Source organism: Camelus ferus, chromosome 6, assembly GCF_009834535.1.
Source record: "Camelus ferus isolate YT-003-E chromosome 6, BCGSAC_Cfer_1.0, whole genome shotgun sequence".
NCBI classification, from domain to species: domain Eukaryota; kingdom Metazoa; phylum Chordata; class Mammalia; order Artiodactyla; family Camelidae; genus Camelus; species Camelus ferus.
In genome coordinates this window covers 1,852,377-1,867,306 of record NC_045701.1, presented here as the reverse complement: position 1 = coordinate 1,867,306, position 14,930 = coordinate 1,852,377, and the positions used below count along the sequence as shown (strand labels likewise).

General features: G+C 38.8%; 1 protein-coding gene across 1 annotated transcript in view; it reads left to right on the top strand.

Moving 5' to 3' along the window:
• Positions 1-14,930, top strand: part of IQCH (IQ motif containing H) — a 187,500-nt gene that overhangs the window by 8,889 nt on the left and 163,681 nt on the right. Inside the window, 2 exon segments of the mRNA XM_032480865.1 lie at positions 10,851-10,902; positions 10,904-10,969. Of these exon segments, the coding sequence (XP_032336756.1) occupies positions 10,851-10,902; positions 10,904-10,969 (118 nt within the window).

Genomic DNA, 14,930 nt, shown 5'->3' with positions numbered 1-14,930 from the left:
AAGTAATGGCAGAATTTAGACTTTAATAGTTCATTCTGTGTTACTTTGACTGCATTCTAATGCTTGACACCATGACAATTATTTCAGGGTCCTAATTTCAGTGTTATATCTTTTTCATTTTTAGTAAAGCATATCCAAAATTCAGCTCCTAAAGGAAATATTTTTTCTCTTTTATTATTGAAGTATAGGTGAATTACAATGTTGTGTTAATTTCTGGTGTACAGCATAGTGATTCAATTATACATACATATATTCCTTTTCATACTCTTTTTTCATTATAGGCTATTACAAGGTATTGAATATAGTTTCCCATGCTATACAGTAGGACCTTGTTGTTTATCTGTTTTATATATGGTAGTTAGTATCTGCAAATCTCAAATTCCCATTTTATCCCTCTCCACCCCATTTCCCCCTGGTAACCATAAGTTTGTTTTTTATGTCTGTGAGTCTGTCTCTGTTTTGTAAATAAGTTCATTTGTGTCCTTTTTTTTTTTTTTTAAATTCCGCATATAAGTGATATCATATGGTATTTTTCTTTTTCTTTCTGGCTTACTTCACTTAGTATGATGATCTCCAGGTCTATCTATGTTGCTGCAAATGGCATTATTTTATTCTTTTTTATGGCTGAGTACTATTCTATTACACACACACACACACACACACACACACACACCCCTTCTTTATCCAGTCATTGGTCAATGGATGTTTAGGTTGCTTCTAAAGGAAATAGTTTAATGCAAGTCAATTTTTATGCTTATGTGGAACTTTCTTTACAGTTATTAGCATGTCATATGTGCTTTACTGTAAAGATGATTTTGGTGTCCCAGATAAACAAAACAAAAATAATAAAACTTGCTTGAAATAGTCATTGTGTAATATATCCTAAGAGATGCCTTATTAAAATTAAGATTGAATTAACAAGAAATGACCTTTCCTCACCTTAGACCTTCTTACCACATACAGGCCTCCTGAATTTGAGTGTATGTAGATTAAGGTTTTGTACTAAGCTTTAAAACCCTGTGACCCTATTTGCATTATAAATATATACCAAACATGGGGTGGGGAGGGTATAGCTCAGTGGTAGAGTGCTTGCTTAGCATGCAGGAGGTCCTGGGTTCAATCCCCAGTACCTCCATTAAAAAAAAAAAAATAAGCAAATAAACCTAATTACCTCCCTCTCCCAAACAAACAAACAAACAAAAAACCCAAACAATATAACAGAAGTTATATATATATATCTCAAACATAAGTGCATCACAGCCAACAGTGCGGTTGAGTTTCAAAGAGCATGAATGGAAGCATGGAAATCTAGAGCCAAGCGCCAGCTCTCAGCAGCGGGGAGCAGAGCCTTGGGTGGACATTCCCCTGCCTCCCCTTCTCCCACCTGCAGGTAGTGCCACAGGCACCCATCATCCCTTGGCAGTGACAACCCTCCCCTCGTCTGTCTAGTGTTTAGTCACTTGTATCTTAGATTTTTTTTAATTTGGGGATAACAATATGACCCGCAAATAGGTTAATAAACGTAATCTTTTAAAACAAGGAATCTGTAGGTAAATAACAAACAGGATTCTTAGAGAAGAAAATGTGAGTGGTTACTTTACCAACTTACACAGACTGAGTTCTAAGTCAAGAAAGCCACCCGGGGCAAAGTGGGAGGCCTGTTTAGAGGGCAGTCAGGCGATCTGGAGTAGGTGAGGTGTCTGTGGCCAAAGGGTGGGGCATACAAACAGCAATAAGGAAGCCTCAGGATGGAGGGGTGGGGAAAGCAAACCGGAGAAGAGGCGTCTGTCACCAGCTCCCATGAACGTTCTCCTGTCCTGTCTCCAGCTTTCTCTGTGTGCTCTCATCTTGACAAAGAACAGAGAGTCTGAGCTGTAGATTTACAAGCTGTAAACAGCAAACTAGGCAGCAGAGAACCAAATAGAAAGATTCTGGCAGACAGCTTTGCTTGTACCATCTTCTTCCTGGCCAAGGAGTGTCCCTGCCCCTATTAGGGTCTGGAAGAGTGAAGAAGTCGTTAACCGGGGCATGGAGCTGACTCTGAGAAGTGTCCTCGGCTCTCTTCTTTCCCACTCAATATAATACCATCATTGGCCCTCTGTATAGGGATGATGGGAGCCGGGCAAGTTCATTGTGAGCCCTCCAAGCCCAAGGAATCACCTCAGTCCCTGCCAGTGGATTTCGGGTGCCAAAGTGGCATGCAATTTGAAAATGAAATGAGGTCGGCCAAGGGCAAAAACTGAAGAAAAGGCCAAACCAGGTCTTCAAAGGTAGTGGGCCCAAGGCTACTCGCAGTGTGAGTCACAGGGAGTGAGTGGCTCAGGCAGGAAGAGAAGCAGTAGCAGCAGATGGAAATGGAAAACACGAGACTCAGGAGCTCAGGGACGATTGCCTGTGACTGTCATGTCACCAAGTTGATAGGCACGCCTGGTTCTGCACTTGCCGGGGTGTCCCAGGAACTGTCAGAATGGACTTGGCTTCAGAATCTGCGGTGGCCTGCTGGGGCAGTATATGCAAAGCAGGTTGCGAACCCAGAATTCCTTCATGCCTGGGACGAGGAGGTCTGACCAATCTGTTGCATTTTTCTTCTGAGGTTCCAAGACAAAGTCCTGCCAATACATTAGTAAGAGGGAGTTTTTTCACTGTTGATGGCACGACTCACTGAGAATCAGGTTACTTAGTCTCAAAACTGATCAGGAAGTCAAAGGGGGAGACTTAGCTTCATGAAAGTTTCGAGCTGGGACAGAAGCTGTATGGCCTTTTATCCCATGTGGCCATCAGTCAAAGAATTTGGACATGCACTGATCATATGTGCTTACTTATTTATTTATAAATTATATACTTGTTATCATATAGAGTGAATTATTATAAAAATACCCACATAGAAATGTTTAAATAATGAGATAAAGATGAAATTAAAAAGTTGAATTTTTTTTACTTTATTCACAGCACAAAACTTCTTTCTCTTGCTAAAAAGGTTTATTAATTATAATGTTTCAGTTTCTTAATCTTGTTAATCATGATGGCTTTATACTGACTATACACGTAGCTGAGATTCAGCATTGATGCCGGTTGGATATAAGCCCATATTTTGGTCTTCTGGATAATTTTTAAATTTTGAGGGGTTTGGGGTGCTGACTTTTTCTAAGTTTGATTGGTTGATCACCATTTTACATTTTAAGATGGCTAAAGAAAGGCTCATCCTGAAGAAAAACTTTAGTTTAGTTAAAAATAAATAGCAGAATCCACAAACCCATTCATGAGTAGACTGCAGTACATAACAATGCTCTGGAAAAAAACGTATACCAATGCTGGCCCCACTGTTCATGCTTTTGTGGTTTGGAGCTTCCAGTCTTAGGAAGGCGTCCAGAACTGCAGGTGGCATTATGCACATAGAAGTTCTTATACTCTCTTCCCATGACCAATGGTACTGTCTTATGTATTACATGAGATGTGGGCACCCTATTTGGGAGACCACAGGTCTAGACTAATGGTTCTTTTTTTAAAAATTGAAGTATAGTTGATTTACAATGTTGTGTTAGTTTCAGGTGTACAGCAAAGTGATTCAGTTATATACTTTATATATATTTATATATGTATGTATCTTTCCCAGATTCTTTTTCATTATAGATTATTACAAGATGCAGAATATAATTTTCTGTGCTATACAGTAGGTCCTTGTTTATCAATTTTATATATAGTACTGTGTATCTATTAATCTCAAGCTCCTAATTTATCCCATCTCCTCTTCCCTTTCTCCTTCCCGTAAATTCGTTTTCTATGTCTATGAGTCTCTTTCTGTTTTGTAAATCAGTTCATTTGTATACTTTTTTTTAGATTCTACATATAAGTGATATCCTGAAATATTTGTCTTTCTCTGTCTCACTTACTTCACTTAGTGTGATAATCTGTAGGTCTATCCATGTTGCTGCAAATGACATTATTTCATTCTTTTTTGTGACTGAGTAATATTCCATTAAATATATATGTGTATCAGATCTTTATCCAATCATCTGTCAATGGACACTTAAGATTGCTTCCAAGTCATGGCTGCTCTAAACACTGGGGTGCATGTATCTTTTCAAATTGGTATTTCCTCCAGATATATTCCCAAGAATAGAATTGCTGGATCACATGGTAATTCTATTTTTAGTATTTTAAGTAATCACCATACTGTTCTCCATAGTGGCTGCACCAAATACATTCCCACCAGTAGTGTAGGAGGGTTCCCTTTTCTCCACACCCTCTCCAGCATTTATTATTTATAGATTTTCTGATGATGGTAGAGTAGAGATTTTTAAACTTTGGTTTGCAATCCTCTTTCACTGGCTCCCAGGTGGGGTCCTGGAATCTGCATTTAGTATTTCTAGTGCAGATGATTGATACCTGGAACCCCTGGGACAAGCATGACTCCCTGGAATTGGTATACTTTTGGCCAAATAGAAGGCCTGCCTCTGTGTGATCAAAAGCCTGGTCCTAGAAATTCTGCTACCCCATTGCCGTGAAGGGTTTGAGCAAGCCTCTTATACAAGGATTGAGCCAGGAGTGGGACCTGGCAGTCAAGCTGGTAGGACTGCCAATGTCTGCTTACATTATGAGTCTGATGGAGTGGCAGAGGCCAAAAGTCCATTGATAACAGAGCACAGTTCCTATGAGTAACTGAGAATCAACACTGTTCAGATACCTGAGGCTTCACTCTATAGAAACCCAGGAAATTGAGACAGTTATTCCAAATGAGTACTATCCCTGGATACACCTTTAAAAATGATTTAGAAGCTGGAAAGCCACCTGTAAACCAATGAAGTTAAAACACTCCCTCACACCGTACACAAAAATAAACTCAAAATGGATGAAAGATTTAAACATAATACAGGACACCATAAAACTCCTAGAAGAGAGCATAGGCAAATCATTCTCTGACATATATTACAGCAGTGTTATCCTAGGCAAGTCTCGCAAAGTAATAGAAATAAAAAACAAAAATAAACAAATGGGACCTAATCAAACTTATAAGCTTTTGCACAGTAAAGGAAACCATGAATAAAACCAAAAGACAACCTACAGACTAGGAGAAAATATTTACAAAGGATGAGACTGACAAAGGCTTGATTTCCAGAATATATAAACAGTTCATACAACTCAATAACAAAAAGCAAATAACCTAATCAAAAATGGGCAGACAACCTAAATAGACATTTCTCCAAAGATGTGCAGGTGGTTAACAAGTGCATGAAAAGATGCTCAATTATCAGGGAAATGCAAATCAAAACTATAATAAGGTATCACCTCACACCAGTCAGGATGGCCATCATTAAAAAGTTCACAAACAGTAAATCCTGGAGAGGGTGTGGAGAAAAGGGAACCCTCCTGCACTACTGGTGGGAATGTAATTTGGTGCAGTCACTATGGAAAACAGTATGAAGATTCCTTTAAAAACTAAAAATAGAGTTACCATATGACCCAGCAATCCCACTCCTGGGCATATATCTGAAGAAAACTCTAATTCAAAATGATACATGCACCCCAATGTTAGCAGCAACACTGTTTACAACAGCCAAGACACAGAAGCAACCTAAATGTCCATTGACAGATGACTGGATAAAGAAGTTGTAGTATATATGTACAGTGGAATACTACTCAGCCATAAAAAAGAATGAAATAATGCCATTTGCAGCAACATGGATGGACCTAGAGATGATCACACTAAGTGAAGTAAGTCAGAAAGAGAAAGAAAAATACCACATGATATCACTTACATGTGGAATCTTAAAAACATGATTCAAACTTTATTTACAAAACAGAAAGAGACTCACAAACATAGAAAACAAAATTATGGTTACCAAAGGGGAAAAGGTGGGGGAGGGTAAATTAGGAGTTTGGGATTAACAGATACACACTGCTATATATAAAATAGATAAACAACAAGGTCCTACTATATAGCACAGGGAACTACATTCAGTATCTTGTAATAATCTATAATGAAAAAGAATATATATGTGTATGTATAACTGAATCACTATGCTGTACACCAAAAACTAACATAACATTGTAAATCAACTAAACTTCAGTTTAAAAAAAAATGATTTAGAAAAAATATCCAATCAACATCATCCTCATTATCATCATTATCATGAATTTCATCATTATTGTCAGTATTTCTAAAACACTTGACAGTTTGCAAAGGACTCATTTTTTAACGTATGAGGTAGATATGTACCCTTTCCTTTTAACGGTATGCAAACTGAGGCTCACACCAGTCCCAGGTCACACAGGTCATCGATGGTCAGGCCCAGAGGCAAGTCCAGTCAAGCATCTGCAACCTAGTACTCTTGTATGCCATAGCTACCTGAAAACCAGGGAGCCTGGCTTGCACAAAGGATGGTTTTCCCTGTTAGCAGGTACTGCTCCAGAAAACATCTGGTAGTTTGGTCTAGTAGAGACAAAACCCAGTGGGTGCACAGAGCGATGATAACGGACGCCAGCAAACGCAAGGTTTTCCCAGCGGTCATTCAGAAAACAATAAGGATGCTGTCAAAAGCGGTGTATTTTCTCCAAAGAGCTCGAAGTGCTTTTGTGTTGTTTTCAAAATAGGTTTCATGATTTTCCCCACTTTGGCGATGATTCTTCCTCTGGGTCAAAGTGTGGTTCTTCCTCTTCCCCTTGCTGGCCTGCACAGATTTTATTGCCTGTGGTACTGCTCACACTGTTCGTAATGACCACACTTTTCTTATTGACACTAGGAGTTGAGGGGAGGGTATAGCTTAAGTGGTAGAGCGCATGCTCGGCACCCACGAGGCCGTGGGTTCAATCCCCGGTTCCTCCTCCAAACAGAAATCAATGAATAAGCCTAATTACCTCCCCCTCATTAAAAAAAAAAAAACAAAACACAAACGACACTAGGGGGGTCACCACCATCTGTACCGACACTATCAGAACTGCACAGAAATTTTCATTTTATGTTCTGTTGTATTAGTGTTTAAAGAGGGGCGGAAAACAAGAACAAAGCAAATAAATGATAGAAACAGTGAGAAGGAAGGAAGATGTTTTTGTTAAATGCTGAGTGTGGATCAGAATTTTTTTTTAATTTATTTTGAGGTTTTTATTTATTTATTTTTGATGGAGGTACTGGGGATTGAACCCAGGACCTTGGGCATGCTAAGCAGGGCTATAGCCTCCTCCCCACTAGATCAGAATTTTCACTCAATTATTGAAACACCTTGGAGCCAATCTCTTCTGGGTTGTTACAAAGCAGTAGACAAATCCCACTTATACAGAATGATTCTACATTTCAGTTACAGAGAGAGATTGAAGCACAGGTAACAAGATGGTAACACTTGGTAATCCAGGAGAAGGGTGTTTAGATGCTCACTGTTCTTTCAAATTTTTTGTGAGTCTGAATTTTTTTTTTAAGGAAAAATAAAAAATTTAAAAAGCATCATAAAATAAAAAAATAACAAACTGGAAAAACTTTTCCAACAGATAGGACACAAAAATTGCTAACATTCTTATGTACAAAGCACTCTTGCTAATAATAAAACACATGACCTAGACAAAGGGACATCAATAGACTACTCACAGAGACAGAAATGCAAATAACCAGTAAATACGTGCAAAATTTTTAATCTCACTGGTAAACCAGAGAAATGCGTATTAAGCTATATGTTTTTATTTTTCTTAACAAATTAACAAAACAGATCATTTAAACCACCCTAATACCCAGTACTGATGAGGGGGCCGAAAGGTGGGCATACTTCTATAAACACTGGTGGAGGTGTTAAGTCGTCACACTCATCTTAAAGGAGATTTTTGAACTTTTGTGGGAAGATCTTTTAAATTGCTAACTTTTAGTTTAGTACTTGTACCTCTAGGAATTTAACCCAGGAAATAAGGAGAGGTACACATAGATCTCTGTATAAGTTTGTTCATTTCAGTGTTATAATTAATAGCAATAAATTTGGAAATACCGTCGACGTTAACAGTAAAAGAATGATTAAACCTGTAACATGTATATGTGTATTATTGATATGGTCCAAGAAATATGAATGACATGGAAAAATTCTCATCGTATGTATTGAAGGGAATAAAGGAAGATGCAAAATTGTATCTCAGTTCCAATCACTCCTAAATACATAATCTGCAGAGGTAAAAGGATTCATAAGAAATACACCAAGAGAGTTTCACTTCCAGGGAAACGGTGTAGACATACTTTCCCCTATTCTGTCTGGTAAATACAATAAAACCCTGGATGTTATATATAAAATAAACTTAATAAGACTTTGAAAAGTGGAGATAAGGGGAGGATGTGATGGTTTGGTCCCTGGATTTTCTGCTTGCCTCATATATCCCATATCTGATCAATACTATTTTCCTTTCCTCTGAAGAAGTTCTTTTTAACATTTCTTGAAAGACAAGCCTCTGGTGGCAAATTCCCTTAGTTTTCGTTTGTCTGTGAGCATCTTTATTTCTTCTTTACTTTTGAAGGTAATTTCACTAAATACAGAATTACAGGTTGGTGGGTTTTTTCTTTCCACATTTCAGATATTTCACTCCATTCTCTTCTTGTGTGCATGGTTTATGAAGAGAGGTTGGACGTGATTCTTACCCTTGTTTCATAGGTAAGTTTTTTTCCCAGTCTCCTTTCAAGACTTTCTCTTTGTCCTTGGTTTTCCATAGTTTGAATATGATATGCCTAGGTGTAGATTTTTTTGGCATTTTTCCTACTTTGTATTCTCTGAGCTTCCTGGATCTGTGGTTCAGCATCTTTCATTAATTTTGGAAATTTTAACCATTACTATTCAAATATCTCTTCTGCTCCTTTGTTTCTTCTTTTTCTGATATTCTCATTATGTGTCGGTTACACCAATTATAAACCGTCCTATAGTTCCTGGATATTCTGTTCTGCTTTATTCATTCTTTTTCCTCCTTGCAGTTCAGTTTTGAAGTTTATACTGATATTTCTTTCAGCTCACTGATTCTTTCCTGGGCCCAGCCCAGTCTACTGATATGCCCATCAAACGCATTCTTCATTTCTTACAATGGTTTTGATTTCTAACATTTCCTTTTGATTCTTTCTTGAAGTTTCAACCTCTCTGCTTACATTACCCATCTCTTCTTGCATATGGTCTACTTTTTCCATTAGTACCCTTAACATGTTAATCACAGTTATTTTAAATTCCTGGTCTGACAATTCCAAAATCTCTGTCGTATCTGACTCTGATTCTAATGCTTACTGCCTTTTTTTTTTTTCTTGCCTTCTAGCAAGGCTTGTCATTTTTTGCTGGAAGCTGGACGCCATGTATTAGGTATTAGGAAATATACTAGGCATTTAGGGTGAGGTAAGGGGGACTTTGTCTGGCCAGTGGTTATGCTGTGTTTACTGTTTGCTGTAACTCTAGGTGGCTGAGGCTTCAATTTCCCCGACTACCTTTGTTTTTGTCCCCCTGACTATTGTCGTTGGGTTTCCCTAGAATCTCCTTCCTGAATAGAGTCCGAGCCTTATGGTTCCTTCATCTGCAATCCTCTGCATGCAGAGGCTCTGTGGATGCATTCACAAATCCTATGATTAGATCTCAATCTTTTAGTGGGTCTGTGCCCCTGCAGTGTTACCTTCACGAGTTTTCTCAGCATTTCCCCCTCCCAGGTGAGACAGGAAGACTAGAGTGGGCTGGAGTTAGCTAATTGCCCTTCTTCAGGTCAGATAAGGCTTTGGTACAATAGTTTTCCTTGAGATCCAGCCTTCCTTGCAGAGAACAGAACAAAGAACAGAACTCTCGGAGTATTTTGAAATGCTTTCTTCTGTCTTTCCCCTGCTGGAAGCAGTAGGGGATTTTTCTCTGATCTTCTCAGAGAGAATGGCGGGGTGCCTGGAGGTAAAACTCATGGAAGTATAGGTCCTCCTAAGACTTGGCCCCCCAGAGTTTTTAACTCTCAAGCTAATCCACACATAACTCTCAAGTGAACCCATGTTTCTGCTCTTGGCCTCTATCCACCTCTTTCTCCAGTTGTTAAAGACAGCAGTTTTCTCTGTGATCTCAAGTCTTTGATGGATCTAAGAACAATCGTTTTTCAGTTTCTTCAGCTTTTTCTTGTTCTGAGGGTTGGAGTGATAACTTCTCAGCTCGTCACAGGTTGGAATGAAACCAGAAGTCCGTAAATTGCTTTTTAATGATAATTTTACTAAAGTGAACATCACATAGAATCAAGAGATTGAGTCATTGGTTGTTGAGTTTAATTGACCTTAATTATGTTGACCATTTTAAGTAACTGGAATCCGCTTTCAAATGAAAAATTTTAAGACCTGCATTACACAGATATACTCATTCTTACAACTTTATTTTGTTTTTACATTGCTATCCCACGGACAGCTCACTGCTTAACAAGGAAGACCTTTAACTGCCTTTGATCCTTAAGTCTTTGCAATTACATAGAATAGCCAAAGTTTAAAGAATATAAGGATGAACTTCTTTGGGATCAGCATTTTGAATGTATTTAACACTGGCTATCTTGTGACTTGATTCTATTAAACAAGATACAGCGTATTGTACTTTCTTAAAATCAAGAAATGTTTTATAGTGTAGTAATTCTGTCAATTGTGAGTTATATAAACTCAGCCAGAGATAGAGCTTTTTATTCATGCTATGATGGTCATTATCAGACTTGGAAATTCTTATGCTTAATAAAGAACTGCAGCTTTACAGTGGTAAAAGTGCTAAAGTTGGTCAAATTTATTGTAATTACCAATAGAATAGTTCCCGCAAAATGTAATTTAACTAGGAGGCATTGTTTTTAAATTGCAATTTGTGAAGTTTTTAAGATAGCAGATTTGATTTAAATTTTTTTTTTTCACTTAGGTTGCTTCCAGCTGTAATTGATCAGAAATCATTTATTTTCCCTCTGGAATCAGGGGGGTAAACTTTGGCCATCCCAACGACTGCACGGTTCATTTCCACATGCCTTTCCAAAAGTGAAGGTAGGAAGAGAGGGACAGACAGTGGATTGGTGGTGGCCGGAGGTTGGAAGGAGGAGGGGAGGGTGGGCAATGACTTCTAATGGGTGTCAGGTGTCTTCGGGGGATGATGAAATGTTCTGGAATTAAACAGTGGTGATGGCCGCACAACTCTTGTGAATCTACTAAACATCACTGAATAATACTCTTTGAAAGGGTGAATTTAAGAGATGTGAATTACATTTCAATAAAGCTGTTAGAAAAAAAATTTTTTTCAAAAGTGTGGATGGGCAGTTGTGTTCTAAATGAGAATACATGCCACTGTTGTTTCAGGTATGTTGACGGCATGGTCAATTTCTATGACAAGAGAGCTTTCTTTGAACGGAGCCCTAGAAGTAAAGTTCCCAGGTGGCAAAGAATAGAGTCCAAGAGGTGTCTGTTTTTGCCTCCATCGAGTGGACTTTCACTCTGATTCCCCTTCCCTCCCTGACTCCTCAACAGGTGCTGCTCTCAGTGCTTTGGGAACACTAACTTGTTTAACGTTCAGAACAGTCCTAGAAGGAGATGTTAATATTACATCCATTTTATTGACTGAAGAAACCAAGGTTCACAAATGTTAAATAAATTGCCCAAGAGAACACAGCGAAGGTCAGAGCCAGGATTATGAACCCAGAAATGTGGCGATCCAGAGCTGTTCTCTTAACCACTGTGGTACCCTTTTTAAAATAAGAGCTTTATCAACATATAATTTGTATCTTATAAAATTCACCCTTTAAAAAGTGTTCAGTCAGTGGTTTGTAGCATATTCACAGAGTTGTGCAGCCGTCCTGTGGCACCCTTTCTACAACTGTTTGTGTTGGTTGTAGGCACTTCGGCAATGAGCATCTTTGCCTGAGGACATCTTTGCCGCAAGCATTTTCGCCACATAACTAATTGGCCATAAGGCGATTTTGTTGTAAAATAATGAAAAATACAAGAGGAACATTAACAAGGACATAATGAAACATGAGAAATTAATAACAAAATTTAAAAGAATTTATTGCACAATACAGACTTTTTGAATGTATTTAAAATGTGTGTAGATCATGGCAATACTGCACAAGTAACTGATTTTATTTTGTGGGTTGTACCTCAGCGTTTGTCTTCCAAGTCTTTCATTCGTAGGATTTTATACACTTTTTTTTTAGCTTGTTGATTCATCTCCCTGTTTGGCATCATGCTTTTTGTTTTTCACTAACATTTCTTCCTTCTTCAAGAGAAGTATCAGTTTCCAAACACTGGGGTCCACGTTTGTGCCTGAACTTTGTGTTGTGCCGTGAAAGCCTCTACACTGATGTATTCGTGGCATATTTGCCACATGTCCTTTGGTAGATGTTGCAAAGTTCTACAGGAGACATTGGCTCAAGTCTGCACCATCAAGGCCTTCAGACTCTCTCTCCTTCAAGATAGTGTGCTTCAAAACAAGAAACCAACTCTTGGGCGAAATAATCATCGTCCGGATAAAGGCATCAATAACGTCACTAACCGGAAGAAATGATGATGCATTTCAGTCAGTGGGAACCAAACTGTCAAACCAAAAAGAGTCAACCAGTTATTCGATCTTTCATGGCACAATTGCCTTACGGCCAATTAGTTACGTGGCAAAAATGCTTATGGTAAAGACGTCTACAGCAAAGATGCTTATGATGAAAATACTGGACACAGTTTGTATAATTCTGTATTTTCCTTTTATTATACTTGTCACAATTTATAACTAGATATTGAGTTGTATGATTTTTTTTTTTTAATGTCTGACTTCCTACTAGATTACAAGCTTAATGAGGGCAGGATCCATCAGTTTGTCCACCTCCATGTAATGCCAGGGAACTCTGAATAAATGTTTGTTGAATGAATAAATGAAACCACCACAGTGACCCCTAATGATGTGCTCATCCCCATATAAAATACTAATCCAGCCTCCTCTGCACTCTCCCAAGGTAGCCTACTCCTACCTTTGTCACTACACTTGTCACCTTGGGTTCCTTCAGCCACTATCTGTGGAGTACTGACTGTGTGCCAAGGACTGTCAGAGGCACACTGGGGTGAACAATTCAGACCAGGTGCCCACTGTCATAGAGCTTACATTCTAGGCGGGTGGAGACAGACCATCAGTAAGAGTATACCAGGTAATAATAAAGGCTTTCACAAAAATAAAACAGAGTGCTGTGATAAAGAGAGCTTAAACCTCTCATCTTCCTTACTTCCAAGTCTCTGCTTTTGTTCAAATTTTATTTTTTTGCCAAGAATCTCAGGAGGGCCATAGTTGGTCCACAAGCAGAAGATTGGAGATCTCTAGCTTATAGAGACAATGAAATAAAATATATGAAATTAGCACTATTTTAGAACACAGAGTTGCTACTGTTATTCCAGAAAACAAACAAAGAAAACTATGGCCAGAAATTTATTTTCCCAAAAGAGTTTTGAATTCTGGTAAGTGATTATAAAAGGCAAGGAATCTTATGTGTCTGTGTTCTTTGCGGGGGGGGGGGGGTTGTTGGGGGAGGTAATTAGGTTTATTTATTTATTTACTTTTAAATGGAGGTTCTGGGGATTGAACCCGGGACCTCATGCAAGCTAGGTATACACTCTACCATTGAGCGCTGCCCTCCCCACTCTGTGTTCTTTTAAATACTGTGAGCCTGGGTGAGCTTCATTTAGAAAAGGGCATGGACAGTTTCCCCCGACTTCACCTCCAGGGCTGGACCCCTATTGTTGTTTTATATCTAGTATCAGTGACATCTGCTTAAAAACGCATAACCGCTGCCACAAAAGATAGCCCGAATTTTGCATTCTAAAGTCAATGACAGCGCTGTGTTCCCAGCTGTTCTGCGAGCCTGCTACACCAACTTAAAGGCTTGCATTTTTAAGTCGTTGTGGAACCAGCTGAGATAGCCCCACCTCTAACTGCTCACTGTCAACCTTTTAAACTCAGTAAACCCCAGTTGCTACTTTAAGCTCTCTCCAAAGCGAAGGAATCAATTTTTGGAATTCCCTCCCACGCCAAAAAATCTAAATGACAAATAATTAGGAGTTTCTCGATTGTAGTTAAGAATCACAATTTAGAATTGTTTGTCAAGCTGCTTTTACATTTGAAAAAGCCCTGTTCTGATGGTTTTTCTTTACAGTAGAGCTTAGCTCCAAGTCAACCCCAGCCCAACTTTTCTTCCAGGCACCTTGGGCTAGGGGCACAAAAGTACTCACCACAATCAAGGAAAGGGTTTGAAGTAACAACAAAAGATAAGGAGGTGGGAGGAAGAGAAGGAGAAAAACTTCATAGGCTAAGAGAGTGTTTGATTTTCCTGCTGGCTCTGGCGAAGCCAAGTCTGAAGGCAATTTCAAAATAGAAGTTCCTGACGTTAGATCCAGGGGCCTACTCAGAAGCATCATACATGTGTGCGGAGCAGGGAAAATAAACCCAGATCCCTGAGTTATTCTACCAATGAACTCCATAAAAAGGATGCTCTGTCAATCAAACAAAAATATCTATTGTGGTCCCAGTATGACGCAATGTGCAACCTCTGTGTCTAAGATGGGAGACTCTTCCATTCTGTGAATTTGGATCTCACTGAGAAAGTGAGTTTCAAAATTTGATCAAGACTAAACAACCCAATCCAAAGATGGGCAAAAGACCTAAACAAGCAGTTCTCCAAGGAAGACATACAAATGATCAAAAAGCACATGAAAAAATGCTCCATATCACTAATTATCAGAGAAATGCAAATCAAAACTACAATGAGGTATCACCTCACACCAGTCAGAATGTCCGTCATTCAAAAGTCCACAAACGACAAATGCTGGAGAGGCTGTGGAGAAAGGGGAACCCTCCTACACTGCTGGTGGGAATGCAGTTTGGTGCAGCCACTATGGAAAACAGTATGGAGATTCCTCAAAAGACTAGGAATAGACTTACCGTATGACCCAGGAATCCCACTCCTGGGCTTGTATC